The 21005-nt window shown below is 54.8% G+C and overlaps 1 protein-coding gene across 1 annotated transcript in view; it reads left to right on the top strand.

Moving 5' to 3' along the window:
- COL22A1 (collagen type XXII alpha 1 chain) overlaps window positions 1-21005 on the top strand; it is a 235160-nt gene that overhangs the window by 7760 nt on the left and 206395 nt on the right. The window contains exons 3-4 of the mRNA XM_034668525.1: window positions 10374-10448; window positions 18613-18724. Of these exons, the coding sequence (XP_034524416.1) occupies window positions 10374-10448; window positions 18613-18724 (187 nt within the window). The remainder of the gene's footprint in view (window positions 1-10373; window positions 10449-18612; window positions 18725-21005) is intronic.

Below are 21005 nucleotides of genomic sequence, written 5' to 3'. Positions count from 1 at the left end.
CACAGAATGTCCCCGAGGGGAGGCATTTTGGGCTCATTCTGTTTTCCTGGGACTGCATGGGGAGGTAGTGTGTCCCGGCCATGGGGTGACTTAGGGTCAGCGTTGCCCCCAGAACCCGGGCCTTCATTGTACCCTCTTACCTCCTCCCCCTTTCCTCCAGGAAGTCTTATCTCCTCTCCATGTGGCGGAGTGAAATATCCCCTGGACTCACATGGTCAATTTGCATTTGGCCACTCCTTTGTTTTTTTATTTCTATCTGCTCAGAATCCATGGAGGAGGCTTTGTTTCCTTACCCCTGGGTCTGCCCAGCAGCCCTGTCACCTAGGACCCTCACCTTGTCGTGCAGCCCTGGGGGTGCCCCTCATCCTCGGATCCTGCAGAAGCTCAAGGTTGTGGGTAACTGACCCCAGACTGGGTGCAGGTGACCTTCAGTGCTGGGTCCCGCGGTGGGAATGGGCAGGAGGGGAAGGAAGATCGCCATTGCGTGAGACCGAGGTGGCCTGAGCACTGAACTTGGCACTTCCGGCACTTTCTCCCCTGTAACCCGTTAGGACCCAGAAGAGCAGGTGTCAAGAGTGTGGACTCAGTTCTAGAACTGAGCAAACTGGCCTCGGAGTCTGAAAAGACAGAGGGTGCCGTACACATAAGGTCACTCTCACTCCCTGCGGGGGAGCAAACAGAACAGAGACAGCGAAGAGGGAGCTTGAGGAGACGTTTGTTCCTGTGGACCTGATGAACTCGTCCCCAGCAGTGAATCTGGATCAGAGGCTTTGCATCCAAGTCAGAGGGCAAAGNTCACTCCCTGCGGGGGAGCAAACAGAACAGAGACAGCGAAGAGGGAGCTTGAGGAGACGTTTGTTCGTGTGGACCTGATGAACTCCCCCAGCAGTGAATCTGGATCAGAGGCTTTGCATCCAAGTCAGAGGGCAAAGCTTTGGGGAGAAAAGTTTGGCGCTAGAAGCCGTACCCCGTCCTCCCCAGGACCCCCTGTCCTGTTATACACCCTGCAGTTCCAGAAGCTCCTGCTTCCCCCCAGTTGCTGGTGTTTCCTGGGTTTTGCTTCAGAGGACCTTTGAGGAGTGGGACGGAGGCTGTGGCCGTGCGCCCAGCGTGGTGGAGGCTCTGGAGGGCGTTGCACCGTGAGCATTTCCCTTTGGTGGCATCAGATCCCTTACCTGTCAAACGAGAGGTCTGGACCGTAGGGTCATCCTTCAGGCTCCTTCCTGAGCTCAGCTCTGGCCGTGTGCTGTAAGACTATAGATTCTAGAAGCACCTCTCTCCGATGCGCCTGGCGGTCCAACTCAACCGCTAACCTTTCCTGCCATGTGCATCTTCCCCTGCCAGACTTTAGGGTGCACTGGACGGGCTGTGTGGGTTGTGCATTTCAACCAGGCCTGGGTTTGGATCCTACCTCGCCATTCCCTGCAAGGTGACGTGGATGGGCTGTGCAGCCGCTCTGAGCCCCAGCGTAGCTGCATGCTGGGAGTGGCCAGCCCCCCAGGAAAGCCTTGGAGATACTTGAGTGAAATCCCCTGGACCGCGGGCTTCAGGAATGCAAGACTTTTGCCCTTTCTGTTCCCTGTGACCTCCTAGCATCCAGGCAGACATGCCTGGTCCCTGCCATGCTAGACACTCTGGAAACATTGGTTCATGTCCTGTTCCGCTCCCTAGTGGTTAACTTCCCAGAAGAATACAGGGGTCTTACCATCCTGACAGTGCCCCGCCTCAGTCCCTGCCCGCTGCTGGCCCCAGACCCCACCCTGCTGATCCCACCCCCATCTGGTGACCGTCTCACCAGTTCTGCTCATTTGAGGTCTCCAGAGCCTTTGTTCTACAGATGGACCGTTTAACCCACGATGGTCTTGTGGTGGGCTGTAGCCCAAAGACGGGAGGTGGTGGGGTCGGACAAACCTGGGTTTGGATTTTGCATCCCGAATGATGAGCTCTGTTACTTAGGGACAAGTCACTGAGTCGTGTGAGCTTGCTGTGGGTCACTCTCCTGCTGCTTTTACCTACTTCCTTCCAGCTCACCCTTCAGGTCTCGATGGAGTCATCCCCAACACTCCAACCTGCTTGGATCGCCCTGTGTTCTTCCCATCCATGCCTCAGAGCTTCCCACTGGTTATAATCGCCTGCTGGAGAGGTCAGCGCCTTATTTGGCCGATTTCCACCTTGTCCGCTGGACAGCAGCTCCCTGAGGACAGAGCGCTGGTCATTGTGCCCATGATATCCCAGAGCAGTTCAGTGGCAGGTACACAGCGGGTATTCGTTAAACATGGAATGAAGGAAAGGAAGTTTGCAGTTAGATTTGGTGCCTCTCAGATGCCAACAGCTGAAGGTCACTGCTTGGCTGAGCCCAGTGGGCTGAAGTGGCCAGGACCCACGTGGCACCTGGGTGCTGACCGAGGGCTCTGTTGGCCTCCCCAATTCCCACTGCACCTCTTCTCCTGTCCCATCCTAGAGGAGGTCCTCTTGGCCTCTGCTGACACCTGCTGGCACTCAGCCCACGGGACACCCCTGGGAGGGAAAGGAGGTCCGAGGANCCCTCCCGAATTCCCACTACACCTCTTCTCCTGTCCCATCCTAAAGGAGGTCCTCTTGGCCTCTGCTGACACCTGCTGGCACTCAGCCCACGGGACACCCCTGGGAGGGAAAGGAGGTCCGAGGAACCCAGGGACCTCTGAAGTCCCACCCTCCTTGGATGGCCACACTCAATAACTACCATTGCCTTCTGCCCCTCCCCACCCCAAGGCAAGCCAAGCCCCTTCCTCCTCAGGGCTCTGTGTTACTTGCTGCTCCCCCCACCTGCCTGCTCTTTCTGTGGCTGGCTCGTGTCCATCTCCATGCTCAGCCCCCACGTCGCTCAGTCAAGAGGTCTTCCCAGACCCGCGTATCTGACCTGCATCCTGGCCCCACAACCAGTGCCCGGACATGCCACCTGCACACGTCCTGCACAGCACTGACCACACCTGACGACAAGCTTGCTTCTGTGTCCATCTGTCTGCTCTCTGCTTCCTGCGCTAGCACGTGACCACCGAGAGCCCAGGGTACCTGTTTGCACTTGCTCTCTATTCTGGAAGGTTGGTGCCGGGCACGTGGCAAAAATGCGCTGGCTGAATGAGTGAATGAATGAATGAACACTAATTAGGTGTCAGGCGTCATGCCACCAACTTCCCACTCACTACCCCATTTAAGCTGCAGGATGACCGTGGATGGGGAAAACCCCACAAACTTACATCCCTATTTCCAGGTCTGGAAGCATGCACAAGGGGCAGCTGACATTGGAAGGGTGAGGTCTGCAGAATCCAGACCACCTTCCCCATCAGCCTTGCAGAGCACAGTCTCCCTCTGGCCCTGTTTCAGCCTCACCTTACCCCAGCGAGCAGACCCAGGCTCAGGCTGGGAGAGGAGAGACGGCCCCAGCGTGAGGCTGTCTGCCACTGTCCAGGCCGCACTGGGCCCCTCAGCTGGCGCAGGCCCCACTGGCCTCCTTGACTCCTGAGCTCACCCCTGCAAACAGCACTTGCTTGCGGCCACCAGCCACCCCCTCCTTCCGCCCCTGCTGGCCTTGCCTCCTTCCCCTAAGCCTCCTGCTGCCTCAGCAGCAAGGACCCCAGGGCAGGGCTCAGCCCTGCTTTTAAAAAATGATAATCACGGTAAATAACTTGTAAATCATGTTCACATCTTTAAAGCAAATTTGAAAATACACAAAAGCAAAACAAAAAAGAGACAAAGAATCAGTCCAAGTTCTGCCTCCCAGAGGTAACCACGGTTTCAATATTCCATGTTCTTCCGGACCCCCCAGCATGTGAGAGAGTGCTAGAGTCACACCGAGTTGAATCCTGTCTCCACCACTAACTAGCTAGCTGTGTGATTGAAATGGGTCGCCTCGGCTCTCCTAGCTTCAGTTCTCTTGTCTGCACAGTGAGCCCAATGAGTAGCACTGATGGGCTGGACAAGAGGCCAAACAGTGCCTCAGTCAGCGTCAGACATGCAGCTGTGCCCACAGGAGCTGTGATTCCAGCCTCTGTGCTCACGGCTCAGGGGAGACCTGTCCCTCCACATCCCTGGCCTGTCTGGATGAGGGATCCCCAGGGTCCAGGGGGGCTCCCCTGGAGAAGACCAGCTANTCCGGACCCCCCAGCATGTGAGAGAGTGCTAGAGTCACACCGAGTTGAATCCTGTCTCCACCACTAACTAGCTAGCTGTGTGATTGAAATGGGTCGCCTCGGCTCTCCTCTTCAGTTCTCTTGTCTGCACAGTGAGCCCAATGAGTAGCACTGACGGGCTGGACAAGAGGCCAAACAGTGCCTCAGTCAGCATCAGACATGCAGCTGTGCCCACAGGAGCTGTGATCCCAGCCTCTGTGCTCACGGCTCAGGGGAGACCTGTCTCTCCACATCCCTGGCCTGTCTGGATGAGGGATCCCCAGGGTCCAGGGGGGCTCCCCTGGAGAAGACCAGCTAATGGGAGGAGCACGCCAGCTGCCTTGGAACGTCTAAGTAGCTTCTGTGAGAGAGAACAGGGACCTGTTTGGGCTTGGTACCCATCCTGCTGTCTGTCTATCCTGGGGTCGCAGTGCCGAGCTCTGAGGGGTGTCAGTGGGCACAAACGAGCAGACCTGGAGGGCAGAACTTGGGGAGTACTTGGATCCCATAGATGCAGAGTGAGGACTTTACAAGTTCGGGCTCTTCCTCGGCTGGAGGGGCTGCCTCAGGAAGGAGCAGCTGGCTGTCTGTCTGTGCAGGCTATGGAGACAGACAGACTCTGCTCCCTGTTGGCTGGGTGACTTTGGGAGAGGCCATGTGCTGTGGGGGTCAGGAGGCAGATGCCAGAACCATCTTGCTGATTTTGCCATTTGCTAGCTCTGTGGCCTCGGGCCATCCATTTACTAATTCCTGAGGCCTTTCTTTCCCCATCTGTAAATAATAGCATCTGTCACTTGAAGCTGCAGGGAAGACTCGGTCCAATGTGTTAATGTGTTCACCATGCTTAGGACGGAGTCTGGGGCAGAGCAGGCGTACCTGTGTCTGCTGATCAGAGATACCGCCAGCCCCCAGCAGAGCAGAAACCGTCTACACTGCACACCCAGCACAGAGCTGGGGACCCTCAGTCACCGGCAGCCCCTGGCGTTACTATCGTGATTGTTCATATCATCCCGGGCCTGGCTCAGTGTCTGCTGGTTCTCTAGGGTGGGAATGCGAGGATGCCTTCCTGGCTGGCCTTGGAGCAGTGGAGGAGCTGTGCTGTGTCTGCTGGTGCCTGATTCACGTCCTCCCTCCTCCCTCCTCCCCCTCTTCCCCTCCCCTCTTGGAATGCCATCCTCTCCTCCGTGGCCAGCTGCACTCCATGGCGGCCGCCGTGACAGCTGGGTGAGCGGTGATCGCTTCCTGTCCATGGCCCGCTGAGTCCTCTGGCCCTGCTCCTTTCTTCCATGGTCCTGCTGATTCCCTAGACCAGGGCTGCCCTCTCTTCGTCCAGATTCTAGATGCAGGCGGACCTTAATCCAAATCCAGGTACTCCTCCCATCCTGGTGAGTTTCTTACCCTTTTAGCCTCTGTTTCTACATCTGTGTAATGGGAAGAAATCTGCCTATTTGAATGGTTGTTGCAGGTAAAATCCCCAGCTGGGAGATTGGCACACAGTAGGGGCTTAATTATCAGCACTCTCTTTTCCCAAATGAAGACACCAGGGGATGGCATGGCTCAATGTTTTCTAGACAGAAGTGTAGATGTGTCAGCAGAAAGCTGAAGGGCATCCTGGGCAAGCCCACTTTCCCCTTCTGCCATTTGGTACTGAAGATGATTGAGGTGTTTTTCCACAGAAACCTCAGTGAATTCCTGATTTTTTCCCCTTGGAGCAGCAGCTCTGATCTGTCAGTAGCTGGCCTCTCTTGAAAGCTTCTGGTGAAACAGAACCGGTCCTGTGGGCGGAGAGATCACTTTCCTCTCCAGAAGTCTCGGAGGCTCCACCTGCCCAAAGAACGAGGGAGAACGGATGTCCATGAGTGACAGTAAATCAGCTCCCAGGGACCAGGTCTTTGTGATCAGCCACGTCCAGATTTTTGTGTTCCTGCCCTTTCCAAAAGGAACACTGACCAACTCACGCAAGAACTAAGGACTCATTTCCATTCCTGAGAACTTAGCCCGTCCCTAACCCCACAGCTGCTTGTCAGGTCGGTCCTGAGCGATTACCGGGTAAACCCCTCTTTACTGGAAGAGTGAAGACACCCAGTCCACCGGTGGGTCCTTTACCAGGAAAATAACGTGCTGGTCCTCACCTCTGTCTTGAGTTGTCCTCAGGCATCTGAAAAGAGAAGCAGAGTTCCAGTCCTGGAGCCTGGCTTATCGGTGCTGCTCCCAGAAAGGGAATGCGTGCAAGTTTGGAAATTAAAAACAAAAGCAAACCAAACAAAAACAAGTTCAGTGGCTTAGGCAAATTCAAGTGTGTTTTTCTTACCCTTTTCACCCAGGCTTGGGCTGCTGAAGTTGGAGTTCCTGTCTTCTCAGTTGTCCTTGGCAGTCCCGTGGACGTTACGTCCTCACAGTCTAAGGAGAAGGAAGGGAGCGTGAACTCGGCAGCCCCATCCGCCTGTCTGTCCCATTCCATCAGGAAAAGCAAACACTTTTTAAGAAACCACCCCTCTGCCAACCACAGCACACTGTTACTTATTTTCTTGTCCAGATATGGGTCACACGTGTGTCCCTGGCAGCGAGAGAGGCTAGAGAGGTGGGGGATAGAATAACCTCCATTAGTCAGGACCAGCCCGCCACAGCTCTTCTCCTTGGGCTGAAAACTCTGCCATTCTGAGGACAGGGGCATTCTTCTAGCAGGGAGGAAGTAGGACTGACGGCCGATGGGGTCTGTCACACCTCCACGGCGGGAACCCCGCTCTGAGACATCTCACTGCTCATCCATGTCACGACGGAGTCCGTGCCTGGAAGGTCATCCAGTGCTGACTTCTCGGCTCAGGTGTCGCTGGTCAGTTCTGGTCAGCTTGAACTCAGGGCCTGTCCGTGCCCGGATCTGTGAACACAGTGAGCTCGACGTGGATCCACTCGGGGATGCAGGCCCCCGCTCCCAGGCGGAGTGACTTCCAGGCGAAGCCATCAGCTCTGGGACTTGGGGTGGGGTGATGGGGCCCCATGATCGAGAATAAGCCCTGGGGTGAGGTGGGCAGTCTCAAAGGCTGAGGGGGAGCCTACAAAGCAAAGAGACACAATGATGTCAGGGCAGCTCTGACACTGTCTTGTGCTTTCCAGTCTCAAGTCTGTTGCCACTGTCAGCCCACCCGTGCCCTGAAGGCAGGGACAGTGACTTGTCTTTTTTTTTCTTTTTTTAATTTATTTATTTGTCAGAGAGAGGGGGAGAGAGAATACAAGCAGGGGGACCCACAGGCAGAGGGAGAAGCAGAGTCCCTGCTGAGCAAGGAGCCCAATGCAGGACTCGATCCCAGGACCCTGGGATCATGACCTGAGCCCAAGGCAGAGGCCCAACTGACTGAGCCCCCAGGTGCCTGGTGACTTGTCTTTTATCCCATTCTAGTGTCCTTAGAACTAACTCTGTGTCTGGAACATATCTGGAGCTCAGATATTTTCTTTTAAATAAATAAGTTAATGCGGAAATAAATAGATCATTATCCAAGATGTGGAAATATCTTGGCCAAACAGATATAGTTTTAGGCTAAGCGGGCCTTTGGATGCTAACCCTACCTCCCTGCCAAGCAGGTAAACCCAGGGGGCCCCGACATCCCTCCCCTGCGAAGCCTGGCTGGAGGGGGTATTTTGGGAACCATGTGTCCTGACTTGATACTAAGTCGGCTATAAATTGCCCTTGAGCCTCTTGGATGTATAAGGGTTCGCGTTGGCCCCACCCGGCGATTGGCAGGTGATTTGGGGAATGATTCCTTAATGCAGTTTGGACAAGTCCTGATGTCTTTGAAAATAAGCCCCGTGTTACCTGTGTTCACGGTCTTTGGACTGTCCTTGCCCATCTGGGTTTGGGAATCAGGTCACAACCTCAGGGTATTTTCGGAGGCAAGGCTCAGTGGCCCTGCCTGTGCCCTGAGCTCCGACCATCAGTCTCCAGAGATCCGCTTATCGTCAAGGATAGAACTTTCTGAGTCAACGCACCTGCCATTCTGCGTGATCCACAGCCAGCGTCCCTGGCAGCCTTCCAAGGCTGGAGCAACTGACGGTCGCCCCACAGCTGCCGCTGTCCTGGGTGGGGCCGTCTAAATATTGTGAGGTGCCTGCGTCTTCTTGCGTATTTGGTTCTAGACAGCTCGGGGCTGTGTCCAAAATAACGCCTTCCATGGGGCTTGGCAGACCTCGTGGTGCCTTTTAGGATAAACATGAGAAATCACACCAGGGAAGATCTCATTCTTTCCCCTTACTGCTGATGGGTAAAGGGGCCCCGAACCAGCCCCTCACAGGGACACTTGTGCCCCGAATGTGTAAACAGGTCATTGCACATGGTGCAAGTGGCAGAACTATTTAATGAGGGGGGAGTGTGATAGTGACATGCACAGCACCGGGTCTACACTAAGGTAAGCGAGTTGCTTCAGGTGCTGAATTGGAGGGCCATCCTGCCTCGTTCCAGTCCCATTATGAGCTTGAACTTGCTCAGTGAGCCCCGGGGCCCATGTATGCTCTGTAAGATCTCCCCGCTAGAGATGCTCACGCCAAGACGGAGGTTAACAGACTTCACCAAGACAACGAGCTTGTCGGTCAGGGAGCCAACACTTGGACCAAGGACTTTAGAATTCCAAGTTGGTGCTCTTTCTGGGATTTTTTAGGGCAACTGCGAGAGTCTCTCTCCTTTCTAACTTTTTTCTTAAGTGAGGAATTGTGAAGATGTTAGGACATTAACGTAATATCCTATAATGAAGTATTATTCTTGCTGTATGACTTACTCTGTTGCCTTTGTATAATTGAGCAGTTCAGTTTTTGGAATTGAAGCTCCTTAGGGTGAGCATAAGAGACCCCTTTGTGGTGGGTCCCTGGCACACATTTCCCTGTCACTGATGCCTGCCGACTTGGAATCTTGATAAGTACGTTCATGCCTTTATAAATGAGGTTCCCTCTGCCTATTGCACTCTTGTTCTTTTCTCCTTCTGGGTAAGTCTTCACTGTTCTGTTAAGAAAGCCTCAAGCATCGCCTTTACAGGAAAGCTTCCCCGACCTTCCAAGCCCAGCGAGGTGTCAGACCTGTGTCCCAAATCCCCCGGCAACCACACCTGCTCTGTCACTTACTACACGGTGCTGACCCTGTCAGTTTGGGTGTCTGACTCCCTCTGAAGGGCGAGACTGTGTGGTCGTTGGTGCATGTCACCCCCAGGACAGAGCACAGTATCTGCAGAGTAGGTGCTCGGCAAGTACCCGTGTAAATGAACCGGTCCGCAGGGTGTGCCGCCTCCTGAGTGCCAGGAGCTGGGGGTGCTCTGGGTGCCACGTGCGAGGAGCTGGGGCTCTGGCTGCCACATGCAAGGGAGATGAGCGTGCTCTGGGTGCCGTGTGCCCAGGGCCGGGGGCTCTGGGTGCTGTGTGCCGAGAGCTGAGGGCTCTGGGTGCCACGTGCCAGGAGCTGGGGCTCTGGCTGCCACATGCAAGGGAGCTGAGGGCGCTCTGGGTGCCATGTGCCGGGAGCTGGGGGCTCTGGGTGCCACATGCCAGGGCCTGGGGTCACTCTAGGAGTTGCGTGCCAGGAGTTAGGGGCTCTGGGTGCCGTGCCGGAGGCTGGGGGCTCTGGGAGCTGCATGCCGGGAGCTGAGGGCACTCTAGGAGCTGTGTGCAGGGAGCTGGAGGCTCTGGGTGCCGTGTGCCGGGAGCTGGGGGCCCTGGGTGCTGCATGCTGGGGGCTGGGGTCTCTGGGTGCTGCATGCAGGGGAGCTGAGGGCACTCTAGGAGCTGTGTGCAGGGAGCTGGAGGCTCTGGGTGCCGCATGCCAGGGGCTGGGGGCGCTCTAGGAGCTGTGTGCCGGGAGCTAGGGGCTCCGGATGCTGTGCCCCGGGGCGGGGCTCTGGGAGCCACATGCTGGGAGTTGAGGATGCTCTCGGTGCCGCATGCCGGGAGCTGGGGGATCTGGGTGAGGTGTGCCGGGGGCTGGGGGTGCTCTAAGAGCTGCGTGCAGGGAGCTGGAGGCTCTGGGTGCTGTGTGCCAGGGGCTGGGGGCTCTGGGAGCTGCATGCTGGGAGCTGGGGGCTCTGGATGCCACGTGGCAGCACTGGGGAGCTCTGCATGCTGCATGCCAGGAGCTGGGGGCTCTGGATGCTGCGTGCCAGGGGCTGGGGGCCCTGGGTGCTGTCATATCCCATGGAGGGACCATGGGTCACATTTGCTCATCCGTCTCTCTGTTTTCTCTTGCCTTCTCAGACGTGCTGTGCCCCAGTGTCCGTGTGGAAGGAGACCGCTTTAAGCACACCAACGGTGAAACCAAGGAAATCACAGGTGAGAGAGAGAGGGCGGCCGCTGGCTTGCTCTGCTGTGCAATTTGCCGGGTCTGAGCACGACCCTCCTTGACTCAGGAATGGCCTCGCCGATCTGTTCACCAAAATCCAATGCAACGGCCTGAGCTGTGCAGGTGGCAGCCTCCATCCACAGCCGACCAACCGTAAACAGCAGTCACATTCCCATCTGGGAGTTGGTGGTGACCCTATGGGAGTCTCTAAATAACACATCAGAACAAAGGAGTTGGGGGATGAGTAAGCGAATGATCGGCGGAGTGAGCATGAGTGGAGAAATCAATGCATTCGGGGTGAGAGCATGAATCAGAGTTATAAATACAGGAGGGAATGATGGGAGAGAGAGAGAGAGAGAGCAGAGACGCCTGGCTGCAGAGCCAGCAGTAGAAATAAACCCTACAGGGCCCCTTCCCAGGCTGTCCCCGCACGACGGAGTAGATGGGATATGTGGCAGTGGCTGAGGGGGCTTCCCACCCTCCTGAGGGTCTGCTCCTCCCCGTGGCCTGCATCCTGCCCCTGCAAATCTCAGGGGCATTTCCTTCACCTCCAGGACACAGCCCTGCTCCTGCCCACTGCCCGAGGGACCAGGGGCCCCCTGCATGTGTAGCGCCGGTGGGGGGGGTGTCTGCATCCTCAGCATGGAGCCCCGGGGGTCAGGAAGAGGCACATTGCAGGCACTGTCGGTGGGGAGGGGGGCTGCTGACCCGGGACGCTGCTGTGTTAGGGTGCCCCTGCCCACAAGAAGATGCCAGCATCTGCCGGTTTGTGCTTGGGGATGTTTCTAGAATGGTAGAAGACTGCCCTGTCTGCATGCACAGCGGGTGAAATGTGTCCTCAGGAATGACTCAGCCCTCAGGTAGTTTCTAGGGTGCAGAAACACCCTGGTTCTACTGCCCTTTGGGGAGATTATTCCGAGGTCCATGTTTGGCCCATTTCCTGGCGTTTCCCAGCGGGATTTAGCTGCAGTCACCTGCTGGGGCGGCTGGCTGAGTGCCACACACTTCATAGCTTCTTTTCCTCCCTGTCCCCCACGCTCACTCCCCCATCAAGCGCCTCCCAGTTCAGCACATCTGAAGGGACCCAAAGGAAGGCGGAGTTCATTGCCTCTTTCTCTCGGTGGAGCACCTGGTGTGTGGTTGTGCTCAGTGAGGACCCCTCACTCCCAGGGTGTTCTCTGTCAAGCCAGGAGATAAAGATGACCCTCAACTTCTTCCCTTTCTTAACTCGCTTACCTTGGAGGGGATGTATTTATAGCTGAGTTGCTCTGCCCAGGGTGGGGCGAAGCTTCTGGACAGTGTGACGTCATTGTTCCCACTCCCTGCCTCAGCAGATCCCCCGCCAAGCACAGCTTCCGCTGGAGTCACTCCTCCAAGCAAAGTCCCACCTGCTGCATGGTCCGTGTTTGACTCTGTGAGCAGCGAATCCCTCAAAGCAGCCTCTCCCCTAAATAATTCATGATCTGGTGGTGTGTGTGTCCACAGAACGCAACAGAGGTAACGAGAGTGACGTTAATTCCAATAATGTGGGAAGTGACGCTGAGCACCTGTGGCGTGCCATGCATGTGCCCGGGTGCTCTCGTTCAACCCGGATGAGGTAGGAGATAGGCACCAGTTTGTACTTTATAGTTGGGGAAACTGAGGCACGGGCACCTGCAGTAACCTGCCTGAGTTTCTGGTGCAGTCAGGGCTCATGGGCAGCCCGTCAGAAGAAGGGAAGGAAGAAAGGAAGGAAGGACTCACAAGTGAGCAAACGAAGCGGCTGGTGTCACTTTAGGTCAGATGAGCCTGTCATTCTCTGTCATTCTGTGAACTAAAGAGCCCAGCCATGTTTTCTACTTAAGAATAACTAATTCCTGCTGGGAAGAGTCACTGCGTGTGTCTGTGTGTGTGTGTCTGTATGTGTCTGTGTGTGTGTGTGTGTGTGTTGCGGGCACACATGGGCACGTGCAGAGTTGAGAATGAATTCTTTAGTCTCTGGCAAATGAGGAGGGTCCTGCTGGCAGTCTGTTTGGTGATGGGTAGAGGTGACTGGAGTCCTCTGTTAGGAATCCACTGTGTCTGTCTGTAGCCAGTGGAGCCCTGGAACCTCCCCTCCCCTTGTGGGCTCCGAGGCGCCCAGGGAATAATCACAGCTCCAGGCAGGCATCCATCACACGCGGCACGGATGCCCCGTTTGTGAGGCGCCGAGCTCACGGAGAACCCGCTGGACCTATCCTCTCCTTCAATTATCACCAGCCCAGAGAAAAGCCCCGGCTGTGTGGAAGCTAGAGGGGGATTATGGAGAGAGAGACAGTTTCAGACTTGCCAATGTAAATGCATTTGGGTTGTTGGAATGGCTTTTAGACTCTGGAAAAAATGGGGTTCCCAAAAGCCTCAGTTCTAGGCATTCCCTCCAGTGACTTTGGGAGTCTTTAGGGCTTCCCAGGCCAAAACAGCCAGGAAGGGAAGAGAGCAGGGGCTTTGGCGGCACAGGCCTTAGCCTGGCGCTGCCGCTCCCAGCCTCTTGAGACCTCCGAGGCTCAGGATCCCCCCCTGCATAACTGTGCATTCCACTCGTGTTTCTGCGGGTCCCTTTCAGTGCTCGTGACTGAACGTCCTCCTGGAGTCTTAGTAACTGCCGGTGTTACACAACGCTCTGGGAGGTTAACGGTTTGGCACTTAAAAATGTGCTAGGCTCAGAGCAGCTCTGAAACATGGCCACAGACATTCTGGATTTCTCTCTCCTCCTACCTGGGCTCCTGCGTCCAGATACTCACTGAGGCATGCCCATTGCACCTCTCCCGTGGACTCCGGCCCGAGGCCTCCTCTCCCCTCTTCCCGTCCCATCCTGCCTTAGCAAGGCCAGCCTCCCTGGTCTTCCTGTCCTGGCTTCCTTCTGCCAGAATGACCTTCAAAATACAAACAGGGCTGTGTTCCTTTCTTGCTCTGAAGCCCTTCTATCGCTCCCTGTTGCCTGCAGAAGGACACTCAGACTGTGCTGTGTGGCCGACAGAACCCAGCCCAATCTGCCCCCGCCCACCTCAGTCCCAGCCAGTGTTCCCCTGACCGTGGCCCCTGACACCCCAGAATAGCCAAGATTCTCAGAAGGAACCTGGCTGACCCAAGCCCAGTGACCTGTGCACATCCAACTACCTTGGATGGCCTCTCTTCCTCGTCTGTTTGCCCACCTTTTATTCTTCAAATCCGGGCCAGGCCTCACCTCCTCCGAGAGGCCTCCCTGATTGCTCCTCAGCTGGACGAGGGGGATACTCCCTGTGCTCCTATACCAGCCCTGCCATCCCCGCTCCTCGTCATTCACCCACTGTGCTAACACTGCTTTTATATGTGTCTGCTTCTGTCTAGACACTAATGTTGTGGGGGGGCTGGGATTTTGTCCTGTCCATTATTGGGATCCGAGCAGCCAACAGGGCATCCTACCTTCTTTCCTGCCCTCTTTCTACAAACTGTGCCACAAACAAGAACAATCAAGCCTCCTGGATTCTTCTTTAGGGTTGGAAACATGAATTAGATCAAATTGCTCACCCTCCAATGAGGGAAGCAGACCCCAGATAAGCTGTGTGCGCCTCGGCCAGACCCACTAAAGACCCGGGAGAAGCATCGTGTCTGGAGAGCCCCGCAAATCTCTGTCCGGGGGAGAGGGCAGGGGAGAGCGCTCAGGGGAGAGTGGCGTGGAGCAGGTGTGGCCATGGACTCAAGGTCACGACTAACGGTGCCCCTGATGCCACCTGTTTTGGCTGACTCCGTGATTTTGGGTGGTGCATCCTTGCAATTCCTGCGCTAAACAATTGTTTCTTTATCTCACGGTGCCTGGTATCAGAGCCTGTTTACCTCGGGGACATTTTTCATCTTCCTTCCCAGCCTTTTATTTATTGCAGGCAATTCATCTTTTCTCTCTATGCCCTTTGCTGCCACCTAGTTAATTGCTCCTTGTTCAAAGTTTTGTCGTGTTTAAGTCTTTGTTTTCAGTCATTGTTTTTATTCATTGAAACCAGTAAAAGTGGAATGAGAAAGTAGAGCATGAGTTTGCTTTTTTAAAACTTAAAAAAGGAATTCTTCCACGTATAACTGTGTGAGGGAAACTGAGCTCAAGGTGGCAAAGTCTCGTGACAGCGGACAGAGCTGAGAAGTAGAGAGGTGGGCCCCCTTTGCTGTTCTCACTGCTCACCTGTCAGGGGGAAGGCGTCGGGCACGTGTCCCCCGGATTGTGAACTCGCTTTCTTGGTGAGAGCTGCCGCTCCGTGGGAGCCTCTAGGGCTGGATGTCCGTGCAAGGCCTCGGACAGGCTGGTCCCGTGGTGGCCGCGCTCCGCTGTGTACGGAGGAGCCAGGGAGCCGTGAGGGGTGTGGTAGCTGCACCTGTGGTGTGGACCTGCAGTCTAAGGACAGGGATGGGGCCCGGGGTGCTGACGGAGACGCTCCTCCGTCCCTTAACTTCACTGGGGGAGGCTTCTCTTGAGCAGCAACCTGCCCCCTCCAGCCTCACCCCCTCCCCCCTGGAACTGCCCCCGGCAGGCAGCAGGGTCAGAGAGTGTCACAAATGCGAGAGCCCACAGGGACCCCCCAGCACCTGGCTGCTGGAGGTGTCGGGTACCAGCGCACCTGCTAAGTGCAGCCCTGCCTGCACGAGTGTGCCCAGTCCTGCAATTTGGGCTGTTATCCCCGGCTCCATGGTGGAGAAGGCACGAGGATGCCAACTGTGTGCTTGTGTGTGGCCAGTGCTGGGCCAGCTTTTGGACCTGGGACAGACTGCCTTCAAAACCTGCTTTGCCTGGAACAGAATCCGAGCCCACACAGGTTCTACACGCTTTACTGCTTGGTGTCCGTTCCTTGGAACCCCTAGGACCGTCTCGGCCAGTCTCCCCATTCCCAGGCACCCAGCCACCACCCCCCCCACTGTCGGGAGCTTCCTAGTGCTGCCAGGCCACATCCAGGGACTGGGCCCCAGTGTGTGTGGCCGCCCTGTGAATCTTGAGAAGGTCTCACACGGGGCCCAGTCAGTTCCACCAGCTGCTCCTAGCTGGGCCTGTCGGGCTCTCTGAGGTGTGGAGCCCAGAGCTTGTGGGGACACCTGATGCTTTCTGTCCCCAGGTGATGCTCAAACTGCAGGTCCCAGTCTCTGCTCAAGGGGGCTGTGGCCGGGCCAACAGAAGTGCAGAGAGGGAGCTGAAAGGAGAGGGCTTCTGTCCTTGTTCTATAGCAGGTGTCTCCCCATATCTGGTGCCCCTGGCCTGCCACATCTGGGGGTGGGGGGGCTCCCCAGGACCCATCCCTGAATGGGGAGTTGGCAGCTCCTTGCCACACACCTTGTCCTCTCTAACGAGATGGTAGTGGTGGGGCTCTGGAGGGACTGGCGGAGCTATGGCCAGGGTATGAGCCTCCCGTGACGGGGTTTCACAGAGGATGCAGCTCAAGGAGGTCCCTTCGTGGTCCCCAGCAAGAGCTAGTGGTAGGGACAGAGCGACCGCCTGGGGCTGGGTTCCCCACATGTGCTCTCTTGGCTCGCCTCACTGAACTCTCTCAGCAGCCTTGGGATTATTCCCTTTACCTTTCCAGTTAAGGAAACAGACTCAAGAAATCAGTTTCTTCAAAGTCACTCAGGGTCTTTGTCCCTTGGGCCACTATAACAAAATACCATGGACTGAGTGACTAAGCAACAGGAATTTATCGCTTATGGTTCTGGGGGCTGGGAACTCCAAGACCAAGGCACCTGCAGATTTCATGCCTAGTGAGGGCCTGCTTTCTGGTTTGTCAGTGACCTTCTTCTCTTTATCCTCAGATGGTGGAAGTGTGAGAGAGGTCTTGGGGTCTCCTTAATAAGAGCAGTGATACCATCCATGGGGCCCTACCCTCATGACCTAAGTGGGACTCGACCTTGGCCTTCTAGGAGCTGGTTGCTCTCTCTTTTATACAGTCTTTCTAGGGTAAAGGGCATGTGCCAGCCTGGATTTGGCTAGAAGTCTGGTTGCCTGAGTTTGTGCTATGGGCCAGGCCTGGTTTTGCAGACAGGTGATGGAGTAGTGTGCTCAGCAAACAGCATGTCAGCCAAGGGACATGGCCCTGCTCAGCCTGCTGAACCCTCCATGGCCCATACAACATGGTCGATACCAGGTGGGGATGTGGGGCATCCACCCCTTGGGGGACCCCACCATCTCTGGACAGGCTGGGTCATTCACCCCAATGCATGTGAAAAAGCTTGAAGGTGTGCTTTTCTCATCTACAAGGAAGCTTCCGGATTCATGTTTTCTGTCTTAAGGACTAAATATCATTTAACATTATATTATGAATTTCATTAATTAGCCAGGGTGTGAATTGCTATTTAAAATGACATAATGACAACTTTAGTCATTTTCCAGAAAGAAATGATCTCAGCATGGTGAGGGGCTGGGAACTCCAAAAAGTCACCCAGAGCTCCAGCCCAGCAGAGCCTCGCTATGCGTGCAACCCTCCTAGACCGTGGCAGGCTCTGCTCCGGGCTGGGCACAGCCTCTGTTCGCATCCAGTCCAGGCCTGCCTCACTGTGCCTCGCTGCCTGCAATGGCCCCTTACCTTCCTGAGGTACGTTTGCTTATTTTTGGTCCCCCACGAGGGCACCAGTTCCCCAGAACCAGGATTTCGTCCCTCCTCCTGCTTTAAGTGCTGTGCTCACACATGCTTGCCTTGGAGCAGGCTCTTGAAAACATGCATCAGATGAATAAAGGACATATGTGGCCAGACCTTAGTGGTAGAAGAGAGTGTAATCATTAGGAAAATAATTGATATGAAAACTAATCTGTGGGTTCCTGTATGTTAGATGCTGTATGAAGAGCTTTGTATCTTATCATTCAAGCTTTACCACAATCCTATGGAGATATATACTCAACCCCCTTTTTACTGATGAAGAGACTGGTGCTCAGAGATGTTAAGCAACCTGCCTAAGGTCACACAGCAAGGACCTTGCGGTCAGGAGCACAGCCTAGACCTGTCCAGTTCTACCACTCAAACTCTCAGTCAGTGCTACACCTTTTCTGTCCCTGCTATTTCTAACACCGGGCTTGGAGCAGCAGACAGGTGCTCAAAAATGTGTTGAATGAATAAATGATCTTTTAAAACAAAGTTTAGTGGGACGTCTTTGTCATCATAATATGAGCCCTGCCAGCTCAACTCTTGTCTACAGGGCAGCACCTTAGAAGGTTAGAGACCCTAAGAATCTTCCTGAAGTCTCCTGGGTTAGGCATCGACGGGGCCAAGAGTCATGTCAGCCCCAGGGATGCAGAAATGGGTGAGCCCCCCATGCTTGCCCACTGGTGGCTTCCCTCGAACCTGCGTGAGCTTTGTCATTGCCCAAGGGACATGGTTTGGGCCAGTATGTCATACTGTCAGCCTCGGGTTGAGTGCTCTGCTTGGGCTTTTCTAGAACCGGGTGTCCTGGCCTGCGGGACTCAAGTCCAGACAGTTTTGCAGGGATGTGGGTCAGGCCGTGCTGCTGGGGGTGGTGGAGTGGGAGTGATAACTGATCGGCGGGATCACTGCCCTTCCCCTACGATCAGGTGGTCAGTGCTGAGGCTCCTACGGGTTATGTAGCCAGCCCAGCGTCACATGTGCACGTGCTGAGCTGATCAGCCCCTCGCCCCACCAGCGCCCCGAGCGCAAAGGTCATGACTTTCCCATCACAGACGTTGCCAGTGCACATGAGGTCCTCTCTTAGAGCCAAAACAAACCAGGACCGAGGACCTGCCAACGAATGCAATATCATTCAGGTGTTTTCTCTGTGACCTTTCACTCTTTAAAAACATGAAACTTAAAAGCTGCCAAACTATAATCCAAGCAAAATTCATGAGAATTGCAGGACTGTGGCCACAGGAGGGCAAGTCCTCAATGGCCACTCCATCTGCAGAGCCAGCTAAGTGTGCCCATGGAGGTTTCGGGAACATGGGTGGGTCCCTGCCCCGGCCGCACAGTCAGGACAGCCTTCTATTTCTTTGGAAAACCCAGGTCTTCATTTCTCCTGCACTTTCCCTGGAACTGGAAATGGAAGCTGTACATGTCCTTACTTTGTTGTTTCCTGCCTAGGTTGGCTCTGAACAGTTCCCTCTGCTTACCTCCACGCCCGCTCTCCCCACCTCTGCAGAGGCATGCCCTTCCCACCACTCACCCCAACTCTTCTCTTTGACAGGTTTCGACCTGATGGATTTGTTCAGTGTGAAGGAGATCCTGGGGAGGAGAGAGAACGGGATGCAGAGCTCCTATGTCCGGATGGGATCCTTCCCTGTGGTGCAGAGGACAGAGTGAGTGCTCCCTTCTCCTCCCAGACCTGCCCTGGACACCTGGCAAAGGGCGGGAGGGAGGCCGGGCAGCCACGGTTGCACACGGAGCCCTGAGTGGGGCTCTAACCTACTCAGTGCCTGAGGAGGTCACCCCAAGACGAAGCAGCTGATCCGTGGCCCTGGGAAGGCGCCCTGTGTCTTAGCAGATCTGTCGCCATGTCTGTATTGGTTCCCTGGCCCTTCTACACTCCCTCTCCGTAGGGATCTGGCATTAATCATTCATGCGTGCGGTTTTCTATCCGTTCGATAAACAGCACACGTTTATGGTTGTAGAGAGAGAGCGCCTACTCTGGCCGAACCACTGCATTGCACGTGCGCATAGCTCCACCCAGACTCTCGGAGTCGGTTTGGCCAGGGGCGCCCTGGCGTCGGGGTTGACTGGGTGCCTGGCCTTACACAACTTACTGGATGCCCTGTACCTCAGTCGCGCCGTGTTTTCCACCAGAGATGAACGTTCCTGCCTTGTGCCATTGTTGAGAGGATTAAAATAGAGATTTGCCCAGGGTCTCACCCCTGCTGGCTCTCCAGCCAAGGCTGATGACGGTACCCAAATCAGTGTTCCATTCTGCTCCCCCCAGGCAGGCAGGTCTTCTGGAAACAGAAGTGCTGCTTCTTCATGGCTCCTTCTCCATCTCAAAGTTCCTGAATTGTTTCCAAGTGTTCTTACATTAACAGGCTGGTGAGGCCCTGTATATGATCTGGCCCCGTCCTACCTTTTTGGCCTCAAGCCCATTCCCTGGCTCCTTGTCTCCCTCCTCTGTCTCTCTTCTGGGAACTTCTGGGCACATACTTCCTACCACAGGGCCTTTGTTCATGCCCTTCCCTCTACCTGAGACATAGGCTTGTCCTTTATAGTACAGCTCAACCATTATGTTTTCAAGGATGCCTCTCCTGACCTCCAAAACCAAGTCAGGCCTCTCCCATCTTGTCTCCTTACAACCTGTATTCCTGCATAAAACCAAGTGGCAAAGTTGAAGCTCATCACTCGATTGTGTAATTAGTCATTTAGGCTGTCTTCCCTGCTCCGCGAGCAACTCTAGGAGTGCGCTACGTGTGGTCTCTGCATTAAAATGAGCTCTGCCCAGAGGAGGGGTTAGTCAGTGTCTGTGGAATGGGTGAATGAATGCATCAATCATCCCTAGTCAGTGCAGATTCTCCGTCAGGTATGAGCCCGGCAAAGGTGGGCTGGGTGCACCGGGCCACAGAGCGTGGTTCTGCATGCACGCGTTTTCTAACGCAGCGAGCCTTCTCTGAGTGCCCGCCCCACCCCAGGCCTGTGTTGCACCCTCGTGTCATCCCCGGCTCACAGCGCCTACATACCTTGAGAGTGACTGCAAGGAAGAGGGGTTTGGAGAAGTCACCTTCTCTCTGAGCCTGGCTTTCTCACCTGAGCAGTGGAGACCAGAATCCCCATCTGCTGACCCTTAAGCGAGGTGTCTTTCCAGACATCTGCCCAGTGTTGCTGTCTCTCCACAGTAGAGGATCTGGGCTCGGGGTACGCGGAGTCCTTCTGAGAAGGGATTTCCATATGGTTCCAAATTGGTTTTCATGGCAAAACACTGGAAGCAAAATCAATCCCAACAGAGCTCTGGCATTTCAAGGAAGAATAGTATCCTTGTAGTTTTTCATGCTTTGAAATGTATGCACAAGTATGCAGACAGGTATAATTTTAACGTACACGTTAATTTTTCTCATAATGGGAAGGGGTGTCACTTTCAATATTAACTTATTTTCCTCATGTGTAATGTCTGTCTAGTGGGCATTTTACACACCTGGTCTAATTTATTTCTCACGACAGTAAAGTGAGGTGAACAAGGTATTCCTCTCATCATTTATCCAGTGTGACATTTTTTTTAATGATTTTTTATTAGGTTATGTTAATCACCATACAGTACATCCCCGGATTCCGATGTAAAGTTCGATGCTTCATTAGTTGCGTATAACACCCAAGTGCACCATGCAATACGTGCTCTCCTTACTACCCATCACCAGTCTATCCCATTCCCCCACCCCCCTCCCCTCTGAAGTCTTCAGTTTGTTTCTCATAGTCCATAGTCTCTCATGTTTCATTCCCCCTTCTGATTACCCCCCTTTCTTTATCCCTTTCTTCCCCTACCGATCATCCTAGTTCTTATGTTCCATAGATGAGAGAAATCATATGATAATTGTCTTTCTCTGCTTGACTTATTTCACTTAGCATTATCTCCTCCAGTGCCGTCCATGTTGCAGCAAATGTTGAGAA

The sequence above is a fragment of the Ailuropoda melanoleuca genome, chromosome 9, assembly GCF_002007445.2.
Source record: "Ailuropoda melanoleuca isolate Jingjing chromosome 9, ASM200744v2, whole genome shotgun sequence".
NCBI lineage: Eukaryota > Metazoa > Chordata > Mammalia > Carnivora > Ursidae > Ailuropoda > Ailuropoda melanoleuca.
Note: the sequence above shows the minus strand (reverse complement) of the source record. Positions and strands in the feature narration are given on the sequence as shown.